This window comes from Podarcis melisellensis, assembly GCF_964234715.1.
Source record: "Podarcis melisellensis genome assembly, chromosome: 4".
Classification (NCBI taxonomy): domain Eukaryota; kingdom Metazoa; phylum Chordata; class Lepidosauria; order Squamata; family Lacertidae; genus Podarcis; species Podarcis melisellensis.
The window spans coordinates 31,746,063-31,760,041 of record NC_138531.1 but is presented as its reverse complement, the minus strand read 5'-3'; the positions used below and the strand labels follow the sequence as shown (position 1 = coordinate 31,760,041).

The 13,979-nt window shown below is 40.4% G+C and overlaps 1 protein-coding gene across 6 annotated transcripts in view; it reads right to left on the bottom strand.

Moving 5' to 3' along the window:
- The window catches only part of INPP4A (inositol polyphosphate-4-phosphatase type I A), a gene marked incomplete at its 5' end in the record, with an annotated part of 53,715 nt that overhangs the window by 25,114 nt on the left and 14,622 nt on the right, over positions 1-13,979 (bottom strand). For 2 of the 6 annotated variants that reach the window (XM_081907795.1, XM_081907794.1), the window contains 7 exons: positions 641-673; positions 4,759-4,897; positions 6,196-6,414; positions 6,617-6,800; positions 9,062-9,079; positions 12,105-12,213; positions 13,338-13,442. In XM_081907795.1, coding sequence (XP_081763921.1) covers positions 641-673; positions 4,759-4,897; positions 6,196-6,414; positions 6,617-6,800; positions 9,062-9,079; positions 12,105-12,213; positions 13,338-13,442 — 807 coding nt within the window. Of the gene's footprint in view, positions 1-640; positions 674-4,647; positions 4,898-6,195; positions 6,415-6,616; positions 6,801-9,061; positions 9,080-12,104; positions 12,214-13,337; positions 13,443-13,979 lie in introns of all 6 variants that reach the window. The other 4 variants (XM_081907792.1, XM_081907793.1, XM_081907796.1 and 1 more) reach the window with 4 other exon arrangements.

Genomic DNA, 13,979 nt, shown 5'->3' with positions numbered 1-13,979 from the left:
GCCCCTACCCCCCACAAGTTCTGTAATATGCTATCAGGTGGCTCATGTCTCTTCTCTCAAGGTCAGCCAGCATGGCACAAGGAATAATGTGTTGGGTTTGGATACCCAGGTTCAAATTCTGGCTTAATCTAGGACAAGTCACATGCTCCAAGCCTCATGTGCTTCCCAGCATTATTTTAAAGGAAAGGGGGGAAACAAAACAAGCATTACTCAGCATTTTGTACCCACCCAGTAAAGAACCACAGAATATTAACACACACACAAACAAACAAACCCAAATTGAAGGTGGTTCAATGTAGCCTCTGACCAAATGGGTTAAAACCAGTTTTACCAGCACTCTGCAGACATACACAAAAGAGGCAACACCTGTTTTAACTAGACAGTAGCAGCTACATATGACTGCCTTCCAGCATATTTTTAAAAATATCTTCCTGTCACATAATTACTGTGTGTTGAAATTTATTGGCAAGGAAGCCCAGTTTGCACCTACTAACCTAACAGCAAAAATACTTTTATTCACGTAGCAGTACCCAAATTAGCATCAGCAAAAGTCATTTGTGTTAGATGCACAGACAACCTTTTTCTTCTGCAGTTTTCAGAAGCAAATACTGTGAATGGAGGGGAGAAAACACACACATACCTGGGCCAGTCTCTTCAGGAGTGGGACTGCAATCTGCACAAAAATGGAGGTGCAACATGCATGATTAAGGGGAAGCAACACATTTTAAACATAGGCAACTGAAACGCTTAGTGTAGAAGTTCTCAAACTTTTTTTCTGCAAAGTGGCACACCACAGACAGACTACCACTGATTGCCTCTCCTCCTGATTGGGCCAGCATAAAATACTCCACAACTGCTTGTGCTTGGTACAACAAGCTGTTATAAATTATTTCTAGCACTGGAAACTAGGAGAAGTGAGCACAACAACAGGAGAAATATAGGTCTCTGTAGTCTGCTGGAAACAGCTGTATGTGAGCCACAGACAACACAGTTTGAGAACCACTAGCTTAATGACTTGCATTAAAAGCAGCTAAATAGAATAGCAGAACACTGGCAAGAGTTTTTGGGTGCATTAAGTAACCCTAATACACACATGTGGCATTTTTAGGTGTACACCTAAGATACTTTACATGTGCGCCTGAAACTGTAAAGTGTGAATATAACAAACTTGTTTGCAAATGCACGTATTTTTTAATAGACTAGCTCACCAAGGAATACAGACTAAGCACATCTCCTTCAGGATCATTCATGTATTCAGTGACAAGTTTGAATTTGTGCCATACAATGTATGAAACAGAGGTTTCAAAATATCTAGGTCATATTTTTAGGAGCCAGAGTGCCCAAAATTAAGGCTGGATCCAATTCCCACTGAAATGAATGGAAGAGATGCTATCAACTAGAACTGGAAGATCATGTCTCACTTATTATTTTGCCAAGCACACAACAGGTCTGTATGAACAAATGTGAGTTTTATTCCGCCATTTCCTCCCACCAAAACCACAAGGTGCCTTTTAAGATCCCTCCCCATTTAAATTAGTTTGGGGCTTTGGAAAAGAAGAAAGGGAAGCTGCCGCTTGGGCATTCACTTTCAGCCATTCTCGAACCAAGCTAACTTTTTAAACAGCAGTTAGAGGAAAACTAATGAATGAAGGGATGCTACCAGAAACTGCATGCGTTGAAATTGCACAAACATTATGTGTTTGAACTGTACCAAGATGGTCCTGGGTGAATTGGGACGTGTTCTCTAAGGACACTAATCTGAGAGCACTATTCTTCCATTTCCTCTCTTTGGCTCCTTGTATTTCTCCAAACCTATTTATAACATGGGTATAGGATTTACTCACATGACAACTAAATTTCTGAAACAAAAGCATCTCTTTTCACAAGCATTATTGATCTCATACTTCTTCCATTCAAGTCAGAGGGCAATTTGCTGTAAGCAACAGCTTTTTCCAATCTGCACTGGCTTTCTTACAAATTATAATATGCTTCTCTCCATCTAATCACATGGCCAAAACTCAAATCAGAATAGGCTACGATCATTGCGAAAAATAATTTCCCTTATTTACTAATCTTTAAATTGGCTGACTACCTGTCTCATTTCACATTTGAAATATGTCGCTTCATAATTTTTCAGTCATTACATTTTCTCTCTCTTTCTACTCTGCTCCATTGTCATTCCCTAGCTCATTCTTCAGGCTGCATCCTTAAACTATAAGCCATTGCCAGGGACTAGGTTTGTTTTTAACTTGTATAGCGTCTAGCACATCAGGCATGCTATAAATAATAAAGTTAAAAACATCCTGTTTTCAACACGTTCCACATGAAGCCGTTCTAGCATCTCAATATGCCTTTGACTGCAAATTAAACTACTTGGAATTGAAAACAGTGCACCTCTGTGCATGTAAACATTAAAAGCAATGATGCACAGCTTGAGCTGAGCACAACGGCAAGCATTGAAACATGTTGATCCATAATTTCAATGGTTCTCAGTCAATACATTATCAGAAAACATTTGATGAATTGAGAGAGAATGTTTGCCACATACAAAAATTATACAGTACTGTGCTGTATAATAGATACTGACTGCATTGAGTGAACTCCGTTTCTTAATCACTCTGATGTGAAAGTTCTTTAGCAATTACGTGATTCAGACAATATATCTTCCCCACACATATTGTCACACAGCTTATTAAAAAAAGAAGTTTAAGATTTAAATTCAATCTGCAAACAGTTGAAAGGCATTGGTTTTCATGTTATCTAAGTTATTTCATAGGGATCAATACACTCAGTTCTTCATCCTTGCATCTTGCTAATTCTTAACAACATAGGGAATGAATAACTAGAAACACAGAAAAGTTATAGGTTACGAAGCTTGACAAATCATACACTACTAGTTCTGCACCTAATAAGTTAAAAGAAAAAAATATATTATTTCATGAGACAGCATTTTACTCTGTTAAAAAAATTGTACCTCCAAAATATTAATTATGAAATGACTGTGTGAAATCACAAATACAAATTTGTTGTGAAGACACATAATGAAAATACAGTATGAGAAAGGTAGTTTTCAGTTGCCTTCTCATACGAATTGTTGTATGAATTGTTTTGAAATGTCATACAAGAAAGCAGACTGTTCTCAGTCCTCGAAAGAAACTATTGGGTTCTAACATATCCTTCAATGTAACACAACAAAGAATTTGGTAGGGCAGCTCTACACACTGTGATCGGCATGGGGTGGGGTGGAGGAATCAGTTACACATTTGTTACAGAAACACAGGTGTAACATATAGACATCACACACGTGTATACTTAAAAAAAATAATCTGTGTACACTTGGAAATACAATTCCTCTAACCATTTACAAGCCAACAAATCAAAGCACCAGGGGGAAATATGGCCTAGCACGATTTCCCAAACTTGGGCTTCCAGCTGTTTTTTGGACTACAAATCCCATCATTCCGGACCACTGGTCCTGCTAGCTAGGGATGATGGGAGTTGTAGTCCAAAAACAGCTGGAGACCAACTTTGGGAAACTCAGGCCTAGAAGTTCAACAATGTCACCTAAATATATGCTCAATTTGCAAATTCCCACACTCCTGATGGGGCCTAGTTATGTAGTCACAATGAGGAACATGAGAAGTGTCCTAAGAGTCACCATACTCTGACAAATATAGAGGAATGAGGCCAACAGAGAATGCCCTGCTACCAGCTGGGTGAAACAGAAGAATCTAATTCAGACTAAAACAGCCTGAACCTTTCAACTGCAGGGACCTGATGTACAGAAATAGTACACAGTATATAATTTTCTGAACTACAAGCAAAGAGCATGAACTAGGAACCAGAAGTCCTCAATACAAATTAGCAATATATAGAACTAAACAGAAAATGCTGTTAAGCAATTTTGCCAAAGCCCCAAAGCAGAATCCAGCAGTTTCTCACACCTCCTCACATTGTCACTGCGTTAGCGCCTAGTTCACTTCAGCAAAACAGTCACCCAAGCTCTACTCACTCCTCTGGTCTTATTTAGAAACACCCTATCAGCGGAAGGGCCTATGCAGAGGAGACCTTAATGCCCATGTTTTAGGAGAAACATGAAAGTAGCATCTTGAAATAAATCTAAGGAAAAATGGCTCCCACATCTCTCCTGCAGCATACATTTTGGCCACGTTCAGATGACCAGGTCTCAGCTCCATACACCAAGATATGCACAAGTTTCACACACCTGCACACAATCCCTTTGCTCCAGCTTCCTTCCTTTCACTGCACAAGCAAGCAAGCATGCCAGAAAACCACAGTTAACCAGCCACACATGCCTGCCAGACTGGAAACAATGGTTAACAGCTTCCAAACAAGCGAGGACCTAGATGCCATTTTTAAACTATGGCTCCCTCTCAGGCCTTGTTTGGAAGCTGCTCAGCATAGATACAGAACCTGCTTCTGATGCCAACATTAACTGCAGCTTCCTGGCTTGCTTCCTCAATCATGCTTCAAAGGAGGAGCACAGTGCAGGTGCATGAAGCTTGTTGAGCTGAGATTTGATTGTCTAAATGCAGCCACTTACTCATAAACACCACATGGAGAAAAGGGTAAGAAAAACGCCAAAGCGGAGGAGCAGCAGGAAGAAGCCATGGCTGTCATACGCACTTGTGTCTTGGGGACAATGGCATGCAGAGGATGGTATGGATGAAGATGATGGGGATGACGAAGATGATGAGGTGCGTGGCTTTATCCAGTACGCACGGGTATCCCGTTTACCTTTCTTGCTAGAACAGCTGGTGTCACACTGAAAAACGTCTTCACAGCTATCACTATGCAAACGCTCTTTCTGGAGGAGTTTGTCCACCCTCTGGATAATGCATTCAAGACTTTTGTCAACATTCACCCAGACTTTTTCCTGGGAAGGAATGAAAAACAAAACAGACTAACTAAATACTCCTGTAACTTCAACATGGTTACATCATTCTGATCTCACTGCAGGAAGGATTTTGGGTCAAAATAGCAGTTAAGAAGCCCGAAGTAGAACAAGAAACTTATCAACACAATGGGCTCAGCCACAAGATTATCTTTCAGGAGAATGTTTTCCATTTGTTATGAGGGTGTATTTTATAGGCTCTCCCTGTAAAGTGCTCAGTACATGTGCTTTACAACCCTTTCCTAGCCATTTTAACTTTGCAACGGAATTAAAAAACAATCAACATCAGTTTCTGGTTGGATGAAACTGCACAGTTTGATTCAAGTCCTACAAGATGTTACAGCATCCTTTGCTTTCCACTATAAAAAAAAAATAAGTATAGCATCACACCACCTGGGAAGTTAGAAAACTTGTTTAGATATTGTTGCTCCCATTTGTACAGACAGTTCAAGAGAGATGAAATCCATTAAATAATGCATATCATTTTCTGTCTCATACCAATATAAAGAAGGGCTACAAATTCTGATCATATTTTGGTGGAAAAACTAATTGGGAACTGGCCTTCATGACACTATTTTTCATTGCTCCTAACAAGAATATCAGTTAACATCATTTATCAGTTAAAAAGCTGAGGGCTGACTAGTGTTTCCCAACCTTGTGCCTCCAGCTGTTTTTGGACTACAATTCTCATCATCCCTTGCCACTGATCTTGCTAGTCAGGGATGATGGGAGTTGTAGTTCAAAAACAGCTGGAGGCACAAGGTTGGGAAACACTGGACTAGTTGAAGAGCCTTCCAATAGTAGATGCTAGTCTTCAGATTTTGCTTTCCATAAAAAATGTGCCTGTAACAGCACTTTCCCCGAAAATTTTGCCCACTGACCACTTGAAAATTGGGATTCTTGGCAGACCTTTCAGCAGCAATTGTACCTTTTCTGCAGCAATTGTAATCCACTGTGCTAGATTTATGATTTATAATTGTAATTTTGTTGCTTTTATTTCTTGTATATATCTTACTGAATTCAGTTTAAATTCTACAGAATTCAAATTTCAGAAGAATAATAAAACAATATTATTATTTAAAATGATGGATGTGCCACCTCCCTTTTTCAACCATAGAAACAAAGACACACAGTGTCTTCCCCTGAGTGAAGTTCATGGATCCCTGGGGTTCCCTGAAAACCCAAATCTACAGAATGGAGAGATGTAGTATAACTATACCCCTCAAGCTTTCAGCAGCAAGACTGCTAATAGAAACTGAATCCCAGGTCAACAAACCTACCCATTCTTCTTCATGCCAGTCCACTTGTAGAGAAGATCGGCTATTTCTTCCTGTCCACCTGGCCACCAGGGTATCTTGGTCATTCCTCAGCACCACTTGCTCTTCCTCTACAGAGGTTGGAGAGGCCTTTGAAGCTATATAATCTGGTCTTGCAGCATTCAGCGCATGTATTGAGTTTGCCAGCAGTTTGCAGTCACAGACGGTGACAAGCTGCCGTGTCTAGAAAGGATTGAGACAACAACGTATTTTGCAACTCTTTCTACAGTCCATATTCCATGATGAATTCAGGAACTGCAGAGGAACCTTGCCATGCTCTCTTACAGTCAAAACTTAATATTCAAAGAGGATAGCCAAGGTTGCCTTCTCAGTATATTCAGAGAGACCACAATGGGACATAGGGACTCTTGATCATATCCCGTACCTTATCTGCCAGAATGGCAAGTGTTCTTTCAAGCCCATTGGCGGATCTGTCCTTGGCAGCTCTGGAGAGTCTTTCTGCGTAGTAACTAACTTGAGTTTTCAGGGTATTGATCTGTGCAATAATCTCCTTTGCTCGGATAATATCTTGTGGCATGTACACTATTGACTGGGTATTGGTCGAAGTGCTGGGGGATAGAAAAAGGGATAATTTTTTTAAAACATAAAAATAAAAATCAATCCAACAGATCAGCACTGCAATTCCATTCCTTTTTCATGCTGAAAAAGGAGAAAGCACAGGCAAACAGTTTCTCCCAATTAACTATCAAGCATGAAGAGACCGAGAGGTGCTACAAGGACTCATGTTCAGACTACCACCCAGGCCCAACTCTGCCTTTAATGAAGCCAATTGACTGCTCATAACTTCCACAGGGATAGGATATGGCAATCACTGAATGAGGATTTAATGTGACCTATAGCACACTTCTAACCGTGTCTACCCAGAAGAAAGTCCAACTGAATTCAGTGGAGCTTGCTCCCAGATAAGTGAGGTTAGGATTGCAGTATAAGTCTAATCCCCTGCTCTAAACATATATTTATTCATTCACATTTAACAAACAAATAATTTTTTAAAAGATAATTTATTTCCTACCATTTGGTAGGCTTCAAAGTCCTCTAGGCAGCTCACAGTTACTAGAACTATCACTACTTCATAAATAAACAAAGCAAAACTATTTACTCATAAGCCTTTGACTCAGAATGGACCATCAGTCCTTACCACGATAAGGTCTTCTCTGTGCATGCAAAGATGACATCAGGCAAGAGTTGAGCTCCCCCTAGTGGTTGAGGGAGGGAAATGCTGTTCAATTTCTGCCTTCAACCAACTCAAAAGACCTCAGCCGATGCCTGGTGTCATTTTACACACACAAGAGGATAGTGGAGCTTTGCTTGGCCCCATGTTCAATCTTCCTCACCAGTTTAAATTCATTTAAGCCTGAGTCTCAAACCTGCACTGCCTGTGACCAGCCAAGGCAAACAGACTCCACCAGCCAAGTGCTGTATGGACTGCCATCTGATTGCAACCCTCACTGTCTTTGCTGTCCCAAACATGTTGCAAAACCAGGATGTTATTCTTGCCCATAACCCTCTACCTATATTGCTGATGCAACTACAGAGCTCCCATAATCCCTGTCCCTTGACCATGCTAGCCGGGGCTGATGGAAGTCATCATCCTACAACATCTAGGTTCCCCTCTCCTGTCCTAGAGCAAAAATGTGTGGGAGAGTGCTATACTGACACAATGCCTAGTTGAAAATAAGATCCCATCATGTGGGTATGTAAGCCTAAAGGCACAACATCTTTTTTTCAAAACAACAGCTGTTCCACACGGGGAGCAAACTGCTTCTGAAACCGGATCAGGTTTTCAGAGTGAGATGCCAACATGGAACAGGGTAATAATGTTGGACACCACTTTTGGGGAGTGTGGCTGTTGTTCTGCACATCATTTGTTTAGACAAAATGGATCTAGAATTCCTAACTTTGCAGGATCAAAGGTTTTGAAAACCACTAACTGGAAATTGTCAGCAATGGTCATAGCAATTGGGTCATTTATGGCTCTTGACCAGCTATTTCAAGGACAGCAGCCTTTATCAAACACTGTTAGGCATGTCTAAACCTACTGATTCAAAATAGCTTTAGCATGCCTCTTCCATTGGATTTTCACCAGGGTTCATTGTTTCTATATGCGGCAGCTGTTTAAAAATCTCTGCATCATCTCAATAGTCACATCCAACTATCCAGAGTTATTAACTGTTTTTCTTACAATAAGGGAGATATCATGCAGAAGAATTAGGATATAATTGGCAGCACAGTCCATGCAGCCTGGTGAGTCTCAGATTAAAAGAAGGGAAGCAAATCTATTGCCAAATAAGAGGAAATAAATTATTTGATGGTATGAAGTTCACAGACAACAAACTACTATCTGCCGTAATTCTCCCAAATGAACAGCTATCAGCTTTCACTGGCAACTTGAAGTTCAAAGCCCAAATCATCTAACTGATTTTCATACATTTGTGGATTCATAAAAAGTGACCAATATAACGTAAAAGGTTCATGTCGTATTCTGAGTATTTTCAGTTTCTAACAAAAATGGTCTCTTAAAGTTGAAGCATTCCAATTAAATTGGCTCCCAATGTTCTAGCAACCAAACTTGGTCTGTGTTAGCTGTTCATTAGGAAGGCAAATAATGCAGATGACAAGATCAAATTAAATCATGCAACATACCCCAGTAAACAACCACATTAACTGAACGAAGCAAAATTAGCAAAAGCAAATGCAAAGTGTTAAAAGGGGGAGGCATCTCTGTACATAAACACATTAACTTTTGTTTAAAAAAAGAAAAAGATCAAACAGGAAAGTTCTGCCTCAAACTGAGAAACAGAAAACTCACCAACATTCCTCATAACTGCTAAAAAAAATAAAACCAAATGAAAGTTAGCCATTATTTGTTAGCAGATACCAAAAGCAAAAAACAAAGCAAAGCAACATTAGATAAACAATGTTAGTTGTTTTAAATATTTTCCCCAATAAGGTTTGCTTATGTCATTAAAATTGTAAGCAAAACAAAATCATAGTCAATGCAGAACGGTTTATGACTTGCAACCCATTCCATAGATTTCTGGCTGCATCAGCACAATGGGTGCTACATGCGACACAAGGAACTCGACTGCAAAATGCACAAATAACTCTGCAGTCTGGCAGCATAACACAAATCTATGGGCTGGGATCCAAAGAACTACACAATTTACTTTGCACAGATTTGGGGGGGGGGGTTACAGTTCATGTTTCTCATCAGCCTCCCACCCAAAATACCAAACTGGTTTCGCAATGAAGGAACCTTTAGAAGCAGGTTCTCATATGGCACAAGTGTCTGCTATCCAGAGAGGTGGAAGGAGTTAAAAAAGAACTGCCCTGGAGATTAGTTCTTTCAATCCTGACCCAAGTGTGGGTTGCTTAATAGCTTGGGGTGGATATATAGGTCTATTTTGGTTTCTCATTTTTCCAATAATAAGTGCCATTTTGGTTTCTCATTTTTCCAATAATAAGTTCCACATCATGGAAATTTATCGGTATTTTAGTATGTATTCTAATATACAGATTTATGTATGCATTTCCCCCAACACACATTTTTGCAAGCAATCTCCTCTAATGTAATGCAGTTTTGTATATGTTCACTCATATATGCATTTTTATACACAGTTCACTTTGATACATTTTTGTTATGAGAACTGCACAGTAATATTAGAAGATCAAATTCCAAAGGATAGCTGTGTTTTGGTTTCTGTTATTGTTCTGGGCATTGTAAATTACTGAACAATTCCCCTCATCACTATTAATAACCCTTATGCAGACCTCACAACACCCCACCTCCCTCCTTGCAGTGACCAGGAGACTTCTAGCAGGCAGGAAGACAGGAAGGACTGGAGATATTATAGAGGAGGAGAAATAAAGGAGATGCAGCAAGTTCAATGGGTTGCACTCCTTCCTTCCTTCCACCCACCCTCTATTAATGCAGCGTTTCCACAACATATTAAACATCAAAAAATTTAGAGGACTGCAGCGCCCATGTTCTTCCCAGGTACCAACAGAGCCAGGAGGAAGAATAATTCTATTTACTGGACCACCATCTGCTGGTTAAAAACGATACCTGATGTGGCAGTGACAACAAGTCACTTAAAACCAACAGAGATCAAATAATTGTAGTTTAGTGTAGACCTTTGCTACATATTTTTCTCCATACAAATATGTTTTTGCAAAATACAACATCAAGTAATAGTAGTGATACAACAGCTAGTACAGACATCTGGTACGTTCCCCAAAAGCCAGTCCTTTGCCAGGAGTTCCAGCTATGATAAAAGCATGGGTCTGACTGTAGCACAATTGGTGTGGGGTGGGGAGATGGTTGCAAGGTGCACGCTTATATGAAATGTCTTCCATGGTAGAGTGGCTCTCTAAAAGAAAATTTCTGCATGTATTCCTCAGGTGCAGATGTTATCTTTCTGGGTGACTGGTTTACCACTGAACCATTTAAACCTGAAAGGGTGGAAATGGCACAAATAGTGTCTTTCCAGCTTAAAATAACAAGCAAAACTAGAAGCCAGCCCACCCTGCTGCTGTCCTCCTTCCCTCTCTGGTTTTGACTGTGGGGACCACAAGACAACGAGTATGGCATCTGCATCTCCACGCTGCAGCTGAGACACTTCCGGCCAGCTTAAGAAACTCCTATGGATATGCGTTTTGACATTTTCCCAGTACCTTTTCCCCCTTCAGGCATGTATAGACTTAACCTTTTGTATTGTGGTGTAGACAGGGAGCAATGTCAGAACTGTGGCAATTCCAGTATGCCAGTTTACTAGCAATTCCCTCTGGGAATCGAGCATCTCATCCAAGGATTAAGATTTACCTTCCGTATTTTGAATTTTATAGCGAAAACACAGAAAGTAGAAGTGTAAATCACTCCTATCTCTTCTGTCTTCCATACAAACCAGCTGCTAGAGGAAACGAGAGAGTGTGCTTCCTCAAAGCCATTCCTGCAGTTATAGAATACAATAGGTTTCTGCTCTCTAATGAGAAAATATAGTAGGAATGCCCACTCCATAAAGGGTCAGTTTACTATCTCACTCTTTAAAAAAAGAAGCAGCAGCACTGATTGAATTTCCTTTTCACAGAACCTAAGATGATTGCTAAAAGACCAAGAAAGAATAGGGAGTCTCGCTCTTTCAGCATGTTCTCAAGAAAGGTCTTTGGCACCTATTAGGAAATGACAGAGACAGAAGCTAGGAAAATTAGTTTAGCCATGTTCCCATCTGACTTCAGATTGGGAAGCTTCAATAAAGACAGTCATTAAGAATCTCCAAAAACCTTTAGATTGAAAAATTAGGAGAAAGGTTAAAGACCAATTTTCTAGACTATTTCAGGATGTTCCCTGAACATCCCTCTCCCTCTACAGGGAGTAGACACAGTAAAAATGCAGTGGCCAGGAAATGGTGATGCCGTAGCAGTATAAGGAGCAGACAGGGACCCAGGAGCTGCCCACAGACTTCTGATCCTTTGATTTGATTTCAGCTGCTCAGATCAAAGAGTAAAAACAGCCTAGGTCAAACTTAGGGACTGCAGGAATCTACACGTACAGTCAAACCTTTTACACATCTAAACAGAAAGGCTAATGCTTATATTAAATATACAATAGCTCATTAAGTTGTCATAAGCTAGCTATCTATCTATCTACTTAAAACTGAAGTAAAATTACTGGCTGAAAAAATGGGAAAACCTTCTTCTGTCAAACTCTTTCCATAAACTGGCTCTAATCTTCGTGGTTTTGGACTGAATCTTCCTATATGTAGAAGCAACAAAAAAAGACACAAGGTATTAGATGCTTTTTACAGAACGGGGGCGACAGGAAGGGGCAGACAGCCACCAAGCATTCTACTTACTGTTTCTTGGCATCTTCAAATTTGTGCAGCTTTTTCCGCAGGCCCCCAGACTTAAAGCCTTGACAGTGAGCTGCTGGTGCTCCTATAGTTACAATATCATAGTTCTGATCTAAACAAAACCAAAAGTGAGGAGGAGATGTTTAAAGGAGAATACTCACCATCCAGACTTGGACTGCAAGCCTTTGTACTATAAGAATGTAATTTGCAAAGCACCTGATATATCTGGGGGTTGCCAAGCTTTTTAGACCAGTGGGCACATTTCCATTTCTGAGAGAGTGCTGTGGGGTACCAGTAACAAAATGGCTGCCATGGAGGGCACAGCGTAACACAAATTAGAGAAAGTGCTGTCACGTTGAAGCTTTTCCTGCAATCGTATTTCTGTACTGGGAAAGGAGTAACCTTGTTGAGTTTCTGCCTGCCATACAGCTGCCAAAGGCACAAAACCCCTACTTTTGCCCAATGCCACCCCTAAACCACTTGCCTGGGTGTAAGCCCTATTAAACACAGACTTACTTCTGAATAAACAAGTATATAACTGTTCTGTAAGTTAATGAAACAGTGCATTCTTAATGAGTGCCTGGGTTCAGCCTTTAACTATTGCAGAGCAGTAGACATTCCTTAGAGTCTCTGCAAATTTTCATACTTTGCAGTTGACATTTTATTGGAAGAGAGGGGTCTTTAAAATCCACTCACGCTGAGTATGTAGTAGTATTTGCAGAAAATAACTTCTAGAGACTACCTGATCTCAGACGAACCCAACACAGGAAAGATGCATCCTGATTGCTAGGAGGGAAAATGGAAGGGCAAACTATGGAGAATCCGAGGACTAGAAAATAAGGCAAAAGCAGGAGAAGTAGACTAAAGAGGAGGGGGGGAAAGCAGCCCCTTAGGAACCCAGGGATTCCAATGCCTGGTGTCTAAACAATTCACTTATCAAAACTCTGGTTTCACTAGTTGGCTAAAAACACAGGCAAGCAGGAACAACCAGGCTGGCTCATTTCACAGTAATGCTTTGAAGTACCCGCACATTTCACTTCATAACTTTTTTTGGAGGAAGGCTAGAAACTTCCTTTTTTCAAAAAAATGAAAGCTGCAACTCAGTAGTAGAGCACATAAGTTGCATAAAAGTTGCAAGCTCAAACCCCAGCATCTCTGTGAAGGATTGGGAAACACACACACACACACACACACACACAATAGAACCTACAGGATATATGAGCAAGAAAAAAATACCTGATCCTGCATCATCTTGGACTCTCATTCGCTGTATGTGTAAATTTGTGGGCACAAATTCCAGCTTTTTGTCAGCTTTCAGGCTACTTGCCTTGAACGATGGACCTGAGGATATAAAGAAGATGATTTCTGCATGCTGAGTCCACAAAAATGCAACCACTAAGAAAAAAATGCTGGCAAATTGCAGTACAAAAACTGCAGCATGAAGTTTGTACTGGCAATGAGATTTCCTAAAGGGCCTCTTTGAAAATGATGGACGGTATGCAGTGAAATGTTGGGAATGTTCAGCACCCCTCACCATGCAACTGAATAAGTCTTTTGTTTAAATAGATGATGCTAGTCCCACCACACGGTGACATCCACACCATACATTTAAACTACATTTAACTGCATATCTAAGGCTCCTGGCTTGCGCCAAAGAATCATGGAAACTTAGGATGGTGTGGCTGGACAGTAAGTGGCAAGCTTTTTGTTTTGTGTTTAAAGAATGGAATTCTGAAGTCAAAAACCCAGATAAACGACAGAGGCAAGGAAAGTTAAAGGTACACAATCCACTTGCACCACAGGTGGAGAATCTCAGTAGGAATCTTCAAAGCCCTGTTTTCTTTCTTCCTCCATCTACGTACGCAGATGGGCACACCT